Source organism: Eurypyga helias, unplaced genomic scaffold (assembly GCF_000690775.1).
Source record: "Eurypyga helias isolate BGI_N326 unplaced genomic scaffold, ASM69077v1 scaffold18505, whole genome shotgun sequence".
NCBI classification, from domain to species: Eukaryota; Metazoa; Chordata; class Aves; order Eurypygiformes; family Eurypygidae; genus Eurypyga; species Eurypyga helias.
The window spans coordinates 1,481-12,504 of NW_010249689.1; the positions used below are offsets into that span (position 1 = coordinate 1,481).

An 11,024-nucleotide genomic window follows, 5' to 3' on the forward strand; every position below is an offset into this window, starting at 1 on the left:
TACCTTTAAAGAAACTAAGGTGTGTGGCAGTACCAGATGATTGATCTCCTGACATGAAGCACTGATCCTTTATGATAAGGACCATGTGTATTTTCCAGACTTAAATCAGCTTTTCATCAAGAAAGAGGCAAAATCATGTTGCACTGTGTGGAAACATTGGAAACAAATAGGTTTTTTCATCGTTAGAGAGAGGAGGCTGATGCAGTACGAGCTTGACTAGGCAGATGCGTATTCTTGCTCCTTACTGCAGAGCCCTTTGTAAAGATGATGACATGCTGGATAGTTATAAATGGCAGGCTTCTGTTTGAACTGCTCTAAATGTTAATTGCTTCCTCTCCGCCCTTTCCTGGTTCTAAAGGCTGTAAGTGAATGCTGCTAAGCAGAGCCTGCCTTTCCTATCTATCTACAGCTACATAAAAACTCTACTTCAGTTCTGCTGGTAATTAACTGAGTTGCCGTCACGTGTAAAGATGTTTCTAATTTCTGTGAGAAATTTGCGTCATTTTTATTCCCCAAAATGGTAACAGTTTACAATAGCAGAAAGCTTAAACTTTGCTTTGCCTGGCATATTCTGAACGAGTATCCATATAGTATATTTTTCCCGATTTTTTCTTTTCCTCCACCTAGTTTTAGGCCGTTCGTACTGTTCTGGAAGCTGTGTCATTATTACCAGCTTCCCCTGGATACTCTTCCATAGCTTAAGGGCTTTATTGGTAAGAGCAAAGGGATGAGATACCCAATTCTTAGTGTATCACCCTAGTCAGCTTTCACCAGTTCAACTGTTGGATGGTAGAGACAATGGAAGTGTTATTAAGGGCTTCCCACATAGAGAAGGTGTGGAGGTAAATGTACTACCTGGGTGTGCTGAATAGCACCAAAAGTCACCTGTAGTGGTATCGCTTTACTTGTCAGAAACGTGAAACCGTGGCAGAATGTCGGTACATCTCTCTTATTTGCTGTTACATTTAGCCTTTGCAGAAGTCTTGACTGTTAAAATGTGCATGTAATAGAATTTGGTTTCTGTGAGCTTTCTTTGACAGCTTTATTGGGTTTTTTTTCAGTGGTTTGCCTCTTATGGTTATCATCCACAAGTCGTGGTGTGGAGCTTGCAAAGGTAGGTGTGTTTAATATTAGACCTCACTGAAATTTCTGGGGGCCCTTTGAATACGAATCATGTCGCCGTGAGCGACACGAGCTCCGCATTCAGAACGTAGTTAATGGTATTTGTGTCTCATTCAGAGCGGTATAATATTGCACCACTTCCCCTGTTCACATGCCAAGAGCCAGCTGTGCCCTAACAGCTGGAATGCTGCTCTTCTGTAGTAGCTGCAATTTCTCTGCACTTAGCTATAAAAAATGGAACAGAATGATCTTCAGGAATGAAGTAGGAATTGCCTTACTTTCAGCTGGTGGTTCTTCAAAGGCCTTTGTCCCTTTCAGTGTCACAAATGCGAGCTGGTTGAGTGAGAGCGGGCCGTTTACACCCGGCTTTTTGCTTGTTCCACCGGTTCAAAGATGACGGTGTATGTCTGTTGGCCTGTCACTGCCCGGCAAGGCTTGCTTCAGCTACCTGCTCTTCTCAGCCTGGCTTCAGCGGGTGGATCGTTCACTCACTGCTTATGGAAAAGCACCAGCTCTCCAGAGGGAGGGATGAAGTCAATATTTTGATGCTGACCTGAAATATTTTCCACTGTCTTTATGCCTCTCTCTTTTCTTTTCTTTTCCACCTCAATTAGCTTTAAAGCCAAAGTTCGCCGAATCCAAGGAGATCTCGGAACTCGCCCATAATTTTGTTATGGTCAACCTCGAGGTAGGCTGCTCTGTGATTTGTATCCATGTTACTGCCTGGTAATTAGGCATTTGGAATTCTGCTTATCTGGTTGCATCCTGATTTATGTACATCCCAAATCGTGCAGTCCTGCATAGGTACTTGGGGTTGATTTATGTAGCTGTTTTAAAAATCATCTTCCTCAGTCTGGTTATTCTAATAGTGTTGATAAACCTGGCTCTCGGCTATTGGCTCTTTAGCAATTTGTACCTTGTGTCGTTCTGTTGCTGCAATGAAGGAATTTATATTCATTCTCTCATGCAGTATCTAACATTCCTACACCAAAGCGGAGTGTTTAATGCAAATTGACAGAACAGAAAAATTAGGGTTGTTGTCACTAATTAGGGTTGTTAAGGTGAGTATAGCCACCTTCCCCTGGAGAGTGGAAGATGCTGCAGTTACCTAGCATCTGTTCAAGATGTAAATTGCTCAGGATAAATGGGATCTGAAGGCAATAGCTCGTTTCTTTGAGTGCTGTGTTTTGTTAGCTCTGTTGCTTGTATGTTCCCTCTCTTCTGTCTTGCTTTGGTAGGATGATGAGGAGCCAAAGGATGAAGACTTTAGTCCCGATGGAGGTTACATTCCCAGAATCCTTTTCATGGGTAGGGCATCCACAGCTGTTATATCCACTCGCAGAACTGTGTTTGTATTGTTACCACCTAAAATTCCCCTTTGGTTTCTTGTTTCGTAGACCCCAGTGGAAAAGTCCACCCGGAAATCATAAATGAGAAAGGAAACCCCAGCTACAAGTATTTCTATACCAATGCTGATCAAGGTATGTGCAAAGTAGTTTGGAGTGTGTTTGTAGGGAGATGAAACGCTGGGTGTGTCCCGAGTGAAGGACTCCCTTTCGCTTTTGAGTGGAGAAGAATGGCGGTACTTCACAGCACACTGGGAGCTGTTGGATGCAGCGTGAGTGAGTGGCTCTCTGGTGCCTTCAGGAACCACGATCAGAATCACGATGCACCTTAACACCTACTATATATAATGTCTGTAGGACCTCAACTTTGTCTCCAGTAGTGGCATGGAGAATCATGCAGTTCACGTGGTGCAGCTACAAATAGTTGGGAAAAGGGTACAAGACTGGTTTGGGGTTTTTTTCCCCCTGTGGGTTAATTTGTGGATCTACATTCTGTAACTGTTAGTTTAAAACACTCTCCTTACCAGGACACCTTGATGTTTTCATCTCGGAGATTAATAGTTGCTCTCTCTCTGTCTAATCTTCCAGTTGTCCAGGGGATGAAGGAGGCCCAGGAGAAGCTAACAGGTGATGCTTTCAAACAAAAACACCTGGGAGATGAACTCTAAGGAACCCGCTGCAGGATGCATCACTTCAGAACTCTAAAAGGAAATGATTAAACAGACCAAGAATGTAGAGGCACTGGAGGGACACAATTCTCCCATCAACAGTGTTAGGTTAAACCCCGTTTGGAGTTCACACACATGCATCAGTTAGTGTTAGCTCCTCCTCTCCCTGGCAGTTCATACTGTAACGGTTATTTGCAACTAGGTAATGTGCAAACACATCTGTTTGTGTGTTTGAGTAACCACTAATATGTTTGATGTTAACAGGGAGGTGTGTAGGGCAAAACATTATTTGAGGACAAACAGTGTGTTTGGAATAACTAGAAGCAGCCAACATTTTGACACTTAATCAGGGTTGGATCCCTCTTTTCTCACTGGTATTATGTGATCCCACTGTTTTTACTAGGGATTCCTATGAATGTTTCTGGGCCAGGTGTTTTCTAGACATCCCAAGCCATGAATTCTGCCACTAAGCCAAGTAGAATAAATTTAATGAATGTCCAAGTAGCATGTGAAATTATTAGCTCTGCAAACATATTTTTGTGTAAAACGGTGTGTGATTCATTTTTATTTGCCCTTGGGCAGAAATTTCACCTTTTCCTTGTGCACTCACCTTATGATTGTTCTATCAAGTGAGGGGTGGGTTATGTTGAAGCTTTACGGGGTTTCCCCCTTTTACTCTTTGAATGTTTTTTGGCGGATGCCTTGCCATCACATTGTACTGTATTTTTGTACCAGGGTGAAAATTAAACCTTTTTAAACATAAGCCTGCAGCCAGTGTTTTGTGGTAAAGGGCAGAGCTTGCCATTCTTAAGCACGGGGGAATATATTTTTGTTTATGTTGCAGGGGTTATTCATGGTGAATGTCACAGCTGAAGGTTTCTCCTTTTTATAATTAAAAACCAAACAATTGCTTTTTATGTCATTCTAATTCAGCCATTCTTTTACTACCTATGCTCTTGAGGGCAGGGCAGTGCCCAGTGTTCATCTATTGGAGATGAAAAGAAAAACAGAGGGGAAAAAAGTCACCTCTTGATCTGCTGGCAGCGCTTTTCCTACTGCAGCCCGGGATGCCGCTGGCTTTCTTTGCCACGAGGGTGCATTGCTGCCTCATGGTCAGCTTGTTCTCCACTGGGACTCCCACCTCCTCCCTGCAAAGCTGCTTTCCAGCCTGTCATCCCCCTGCCTAACTGGTGCACAGGTTATTCCTCCTCAGGTGAAGGACGTTGCATTTCCCTTTGTTGAACTTGTGACAACCCTCTCTGCCCATTTCTCCAGCCTGTTGAGCTCCTGAATGGCAGCACAACTGCCTGATTATCAACTACTCTCCTCGGTTTTCCATCATCTGCCAGTTTGCTGAGGGTGGGCTCTGCCCGTCCATCCAGGCTGTTAATGAAGATGTTCAAGTAGTGACCCCACGGCACGCCACGAGTGAGTAGCCCCTCTCAGCCCAGCATCCTGCCAGTTTTTCGTCTACCTCACTGCCTGTTTATTTGGGCTGTACTGCAGCAGTTTGGCTAGGTGGGTGCTATGGGAGACAGTGAAGAAAGCACCAGTAAAGCCAAAACAACGCTTTCTGCTCTCCTTCATCCACCAAACTAGTCATCTAAAGGAAAAAATCCTGCCCAAAAGGCACTTGCCATAACTTCCCATAACAAACACAGATAATTTCCTACAGATAATTTTTAAAGAGCTATCTGAGGACATTTAGTTGGGGAAAACTGTTGTATCCAATAAATCCAACTTGTCCACAGGGTCAATTTTAGCTGTTCAGTAGTGTTACAAATTTTACTTTCCAGACCAGTCTGCCTTTAAGGCATTTTAGACACAAAACCCAATTGAGCACTAAAAGATGAGGACTCGGTGGAAATAATGGGATTATTGCACATTACAATTACCCTGCTCAGCTACTAGGAGTTATTCTACAGATTTTAGCCTCTGCTTCTCTTGCAAATTGTCTAATAAATTAAGGATGAAATTGAACTCGGCAATTATTCTCAAGTTGTATCAACCTTCAAAGTAAATAATTCTGTGTAAATCCGGAAAAAAGACTTGTGTTTTGCAAAATTGCCTCTTTTTTTCCCAGCTGTATCAGTTGACCTAATAAAAAATAGGTCCTATCTGATGCTCCTTATTTCATTTATAGCCTCAGATTGACGTGACTGTAGGAAATCATTGCTACGTCTTTTGTACTTGCCACCAGGGGGAGGACTCTGCTCGTTCATCTGGGATACGATTCAACAAATAGTAATTAAGAAACCAATCTCTGATGCAAAATAGCAGGGAGCACCGCTGCGATTTCCATGATTTTCCAGGCACGCTTTTGCAGCAGCTTTGCCCTTGTCTTATCTCTGCAATGAAATTGCAGCCTGTGAGATGCACGGCGTTTGTCCCTTTCTTTGCGAACTGCTCCGGTGTCAGAACCGACGTGGCCTCAAAGTAATTTTTAAAAAGTTCATCTCAAGAGATCTCCATTCAGTGGCAGATGTGGGCGGTGTGCTTCATCCTTTACATTTAAGACCATCCTGATTCAGAATTACTCTCCACCTCTTCTTTCACACATCTCCTTCAGCCTTCCCGACTCGCTACTTCTGGAGGAAAAAAATATTCCATAATCCTTTTTCCTTTGTTATTTGGCTGCCTCCTTTTGTCTCTAATCCTTTGTAACCTCCGTATGTTCAGACACAGTGGGCTGGGACAGCTTCCCCACCCTCCCTTCTACTTGCTCATTTCCAGACCATGCTTTTGTCCTCCGTAGCGATAGGGAGCCTGGTGCTTGCTAGCCTGCCTGGCGTTGAGCTGGGGTCTCCAGAACATCACCTGCGTGCTGCCAGAGCTCGATTGCCAGCGGCAGCTAGTCAACCGGCGTAAAAGCTGTTTCACAACTCTGGATTGCAGGGAAAACTTACTTTTGATCTGTTATTTAAATGATTTTTCTACCTGTTAGTTTTATATCTGGGCATTTTAGTTGCTAACTCCTAGTGCAGGTTCTTGACACCCTTCTGCTTTTTGGTCTAGATAGGTGGTACTGCTGGTTGGCATCATCGTCTGTGCAGAGGGATACGCCTTCAGCCTTCCATCCAACAACTGCTTTCTGTACGTTGTGTAACTTTGTGCACGCAAGCAACTCCACAGGGTTTCGCGGAGCTGCTTACAGGTCAGCGTTTGTTGTTGTTGCGTTTAAAGTTAATTACACGCTGCAGCAGCTCAACAGTGCACAGTAACCGAGGCCTCAGATTAGTTTGCCCCCATCAGCTTTGTTTCATGTGCTGCCCATCTGCATATGGCTTGCGGCAAACCTCCATACTTACATAAGTTCTTTAGATACATCCTAGAAATCCCCTTGGATTCTCATCTTCTACTCCTTTTATGGTGATTACAAAGCCCAAAGACACTTCAAAATTCCTAGTATAGACCCAGGGAACTGCCAGGCCAAATCAATCTCATGTAAACAAACACGCTGTCAGCTCCCTTTCTCCTAGAAACAACCCACAGAGGAAAAAAAAACCCCAAAGTTAATTAAGGAGTGAGTGGATTGCAGCTAGCCATCTGGCTGCCTGGGAGCAGAGGTTGCTTCATGCACCTGGGGCCGAGCAGACTTTAAGGAACTGTCAGCTAGAGACTCGGGAAACCTTTCCTTTGCCACGCTTAGCAGCAGGGAACCAAAGTGCAACAAGAAGGCCGCCAGCATGGCCAGAGTGTCCTGTCCGTCATCCTGGCATGTGGAGTTCAGGAGTCATCTACTCCGAAAGCACTTGTGTTCCGTGGCCGTGTGCCTGCCGTCGTACCGCACTGCTAATGAGCTTCATTCATTGTCCTCACTTACAGCTGGTGTAATGAAGAGCTCTGAGGAGAGATATTATTAAACCCGAATTAATGCAAGGTCATGTGTCCTTGGAGGTGATGAAACTTCTCTTAACTTTCAGCAAGGGGAGATCTGCATTATGCTGTGATATTTACTTGCAGCTGACCCCGTACTATACCTGTCTGGGTTTGCCCAACCAAGAGAACCACTCCGGGGCTATTCCTTGACAACCACAGCTATAGGTGTGTCAAAACTTGAGACCTAAGGATGGAGATTCGGAAAGCAGTGAGGGTGGAATTACACCGAGCAGAACTCTGTCCAGAGAGCAGAATAAAAAGAGGAACTTGACTGCAAGTTCATGCTCATCTCAAAGAAAACAGAGCCAAAGGATGAAGGTTTTGCACCCCACTTCCAGACAGCTGTGTAAGTTGTCTTTGGGGCTAACTGGGCAGGGGAGCTTGCTGCCTGGAGGAAGCCAGGAAAAAATTGTGCAGGTCTGTCAGAACAGTACAAGTCAATTTGTCTCAAAACTATTTGGCAGAGTAACTTATTCCCCTTTTCTTCCTCCAAGGAACAGGTGCTGGTTTGTTAAGCAGTTTAGTCAAATAAACTGTTTGCTTTTCCTTTCCAAGTTTGTCTGTCGTAAGGAGTGGCTGCACACAGTTCCCAGGCCTGCCATTGTCCGGGGAGCACCACTCCTAGGAGAGGTGGTGGTGATTCACTCCTGCAGCACCAGCCGGGTGCCACCACGTCAGCATGTCCCCAGGAGCAGGAATCTCCACCGCCAGCTGCCAGCCAGCTCCTGTGGCCTCTCCCAGGCAGTGGGGACAGGGTCCAAGACTTGAGTGATCCTCTCCAGGCTGTGGCAAATGTCATGGCACAGTTTGTAATGGCTAAATCTGCCGTAGGTTCCTCTGATGAGGGACCAAAATACAAGGGAGAGAGTCCAAACTTCTCCATTCATAACCATGCTGGAAGCCGGGACTGGCTGACCTGTGCTTACAGCATTCCAGGTTCTGACTCCAAACAGCGAGAGAGGCTGTCACACACCGCCCCGTGCTGGCACTTGTCCCAGGACGGGGCAGAGCAGCCCATCAAGCAAGGCACGGGAGCCATCTGAACGTCCCGGTCACAGGATCACCAAGCAGGTCGGTGCTGTGTAAACACTCCAGCGTTTCTGGGCTGCTCCTGTGTTCTTCTTTCCTCTGACCCACACAGGTGTCTCCTCCTGCATTTCCTGTGTCCCTGCCATGACCTGGGGGATGAAGGGAAGACAATTTCCTAGTGTTTTTCCCTTCTCAAAAGGACATGATCCCATTGCTGCCACTCCAAGCCAGGGCAAGGGAGCAAAGGCCCACGGGAGCTGGGGCAGGAATCTGGCTAAGGCTGTAGGTAACTGGCTCCCGATTAGAGATCGTTTGTTGGGTTATACTAATTCTGGACCATTCTGCATATGCACAGTATGGCATAGTTAGATGTGCTGCAGAAATATTAATTGATAAGTGCAGGTGTTCTCCCTGTTTCTGAGGGTGTTTCGGGACAACATAACATGCTGGGCATAAAAGAAGCTGCATTGGCAGCACAGTCAAATTTGAATGTCACCCTGTTGTGACATTTCTAATATTATGAAGATTTCAAGCTCAACTTGCAAGGATTTTGGTGCATTAGTTCTGTTAAAGAGAATGAAATTCGCACATGTCCTGGGGACACAGCATGAGCATACATGCTGTTTATTCCACACTGAAGCGAAGAAGCCCCGGGGTGAGTGCTACCTATTCAAATAAGGAGGATTTTGTTTTCTTCTTGAAATTGCCCATGTTTTCCCCTAGCTTCCCTGGACAACAGCTGGTAATGAGCTGAAACCACTGCTCTGTGTGCAAACCGTGTTTCTTAAGGATATTATCTTGTCCATGTGTGACCAGTGCTTTTCATGAGCTTAGATGATGGATCTTTTAGGCTCAGGGCCATTACTAGTATTACTACTTAGAGCATCACACGTAGCAGTTCATCATTCTTGGTTTAAGTGCAGTGGTGCTGCTCTTGCTGTAGTAATAAGTAAAGCAATAAATAAAATCCTGGGTTTAGAAAAGATGGAACTGAAAAGATTATAATAGTTTGCTTAAGCCAATGGCATTGTGTGAGGATGCAGTGACTTGAATTAGCAATGTTGGGAGTGGTGTATGCATATTGTACTTGATAAGTGTGCTCGCACGAGTGCTGTGAGAGAGTCCGATGGATCCACGTGTCAGAAAACAAGATAAACCACATCTGCTCTTCCCTTCCACCTGCATGGGCTTGTGGGAGTTCTCTCCACTTCCCTCATTTTCTCATCTATAAATCTAAAATAATCCAGACCTCCCTCACGGGAAGTTGTGTAAGCAACTCATGACTGTGCAACGTTAAATCCTGGAAGGAAAGTGCCCTAGGAGAGCTAGCAATGTTCACTCCGTAAATTACAGAAACGCAGCTTAAGAAACCAATAGACAGAAAGGATCAATACAAATTCCCCTGTTTCTTGATTACCTGGGTACATCCCTTCTTCTTCCAGGTTAGCCCGGACTGACAAAGGGCTGGTATATAAACACTGGCATTTCTCGGATGGCACGAAACCTGGAAAAGCCTTTGGAAATTAGGCTGAACAGCAGCTCTGCGCTTGTGGCCGTGATTGTGGGATGTTCAATCAGGTGATCGCTAAGGAGATGCCCAAGCGAGGCCAAGTCACAGCGTGCCCTTTGCATCAAAGGTGTAGGCATCTGCCCGTGTGGGTTTGTCAAGCCTGTCAGGCTGTCTTTGCAGTAACTGTTGTAAGAATCTGGGATTCTGTTACAGTGTCCATTATTTCAAGTTGCCTACACAAAGTTGACACCTTGCTTAAGACTTAAATCTGGGCCTGGCTTATATAACAATAATTTGAGTTGGGATTTGGATGGCAAATAAACACTGTCATTCTAATGAGGGTAGAAAATCACCCCGAGGCTGGGTAGTATTGTCCCCTGGGCCATACCTGGCAGATAGCTCTGGCCTGAATAAAATGGAGCTGTATGGCATCTCACTGCAGAGCGAGGTGTTCCTTGAGGCTCCTCTGCAGCTCTCCTGTGGTTGCTCCTCAACGCACACTTTGGCTATAGGCTAGTTACCTCTGGCTCCCTGCATTCTCACGGCGCTGCTAACTAGTCAACTGCCCTGTCGAAAATGTAGCAAAAAAAAGCAATTTACAGACTCCTTTGAAGTGGCTGAACTGTTAGAAAGCTTGCCCAAGGGCTGGTTGACCTGCCAGCCGGTCCGGAGATGGCTGGTGAAGATCGCCAGATGTGCAAAAAGTGTTCAGACAAAGTGGTCCCTGTCCTGTCTGGGCAGTGTCCAAGCTGAGTGGAGGTGCTGCACATCAAACACAGCGGCACACCGGGATGAGACTGGGTGGGAAGGGAACGGTGCTCTGAGGGACCTGGCAGGGTGGAGGGGCACTCTGCCCCCCAGTTCAGAGGTGGTCCCTGAGGGCTGTTTCTGCTCAGTGAGAGAAGATAAGAACTCGCAAGGAGCCATGCTCTCCGGTCGATCAAGAACCTTGGCTTTGTGCTTAAGACTTCCTTAAAGCCCGGCAGTGCAGAAACGTGCTGCCATCTGTGCTGCCTGTTTGGGAAGCAACTCGTTTGTTATGTCAGAGAGATGTTTGAAACACCTGTGATTTTGTTCACTTTCTCTAGGGGATCATGTCAAAAAGCTGGTTTGGTTTCCCAGCAAGGAACAGGCCACAATCAGGTCTCTAATTTTGCACCTGGGCCCCCGTTTCTTGGATTTTAAACCCAAGAGGGTCTGCTGCAACCCCTTCATCAGGCCTCCTTCTGGCAAGCAGCGAGATGGTGGCCACTGCCTCATTTTTTTGTCTTCTCGCCACAGCTGTAGCTCCTACAGCTCACAGAGGTGTAGTTCCCCATGCCACAGCCACAACCATTAGGCTTCAGAGTTAACGGCTCTCCCGGAGTGAATTCCAAACGGGCAGAGAGTGTGACAAGAAGGACAAGTCAGGGTGGTCCCTGGAGCGGCGTTCCCTGCCACCGGCGCCCCGGGAGCGCCTGAGGCGATTCC

General features: G+C 46.0%; 1 protein-coding gene across 1 annotated transcript; it reads left to right on the plus strand.

Moving 5' to 3' along the window:
• The first annotated feature begins 1,064 nt into the window (after positions 1-1,064).
• TXNDC12 (thioredoxin domain containing 12 (endoplasmic reticulum)) lies at positions 1,065-4,051 on the plus strand. The gene is made up of 5 exons (XM_010151460.1): positions 1,065-1,114; positions 1,737-1,810; positions 2,361-2,430; positions 2,520-2,603; positions 3,057-4,051. The coding sequence occupies exons 1-5, from the start codon at positions 1,075-1,077 to the stop codon at positions 3,134-3,136; spliced, it is 348 nt and encodes a 115-aa protein (XP_010149762.1). The 5' UTR covers positions 1,065-1,074; the 3' UTR covers positions 3,137-4,051.
• Positions 4,052-11,024: the final 6,973 nt, after the last annotated feature.

Bases quoted from the DNA above. Each gene is read 5' to 3' on its own strand.
- TXNDC12 (XM_010151460.1), top strand. From the start codon at position 1,075: ATGGTTATCATCCACAAGTCGTGGTGTGGAGCTTGCAAAG. The intron at 1,115-1,736 runs GTAGGTGTGTTT...CACCTCAATTAG, and splicing joins GTGGTGTGGAGCTTGCAAAG to CTTTAAAGCCAAAGTTCGCC. The intron at 1,811-2,360 runs GTAGGCTGCTCT...TTGCTTTGGTAG, and splicing joins TTGTTATGGTCAACCTCGAG to GATGATGAGGAGCCAAAGGA.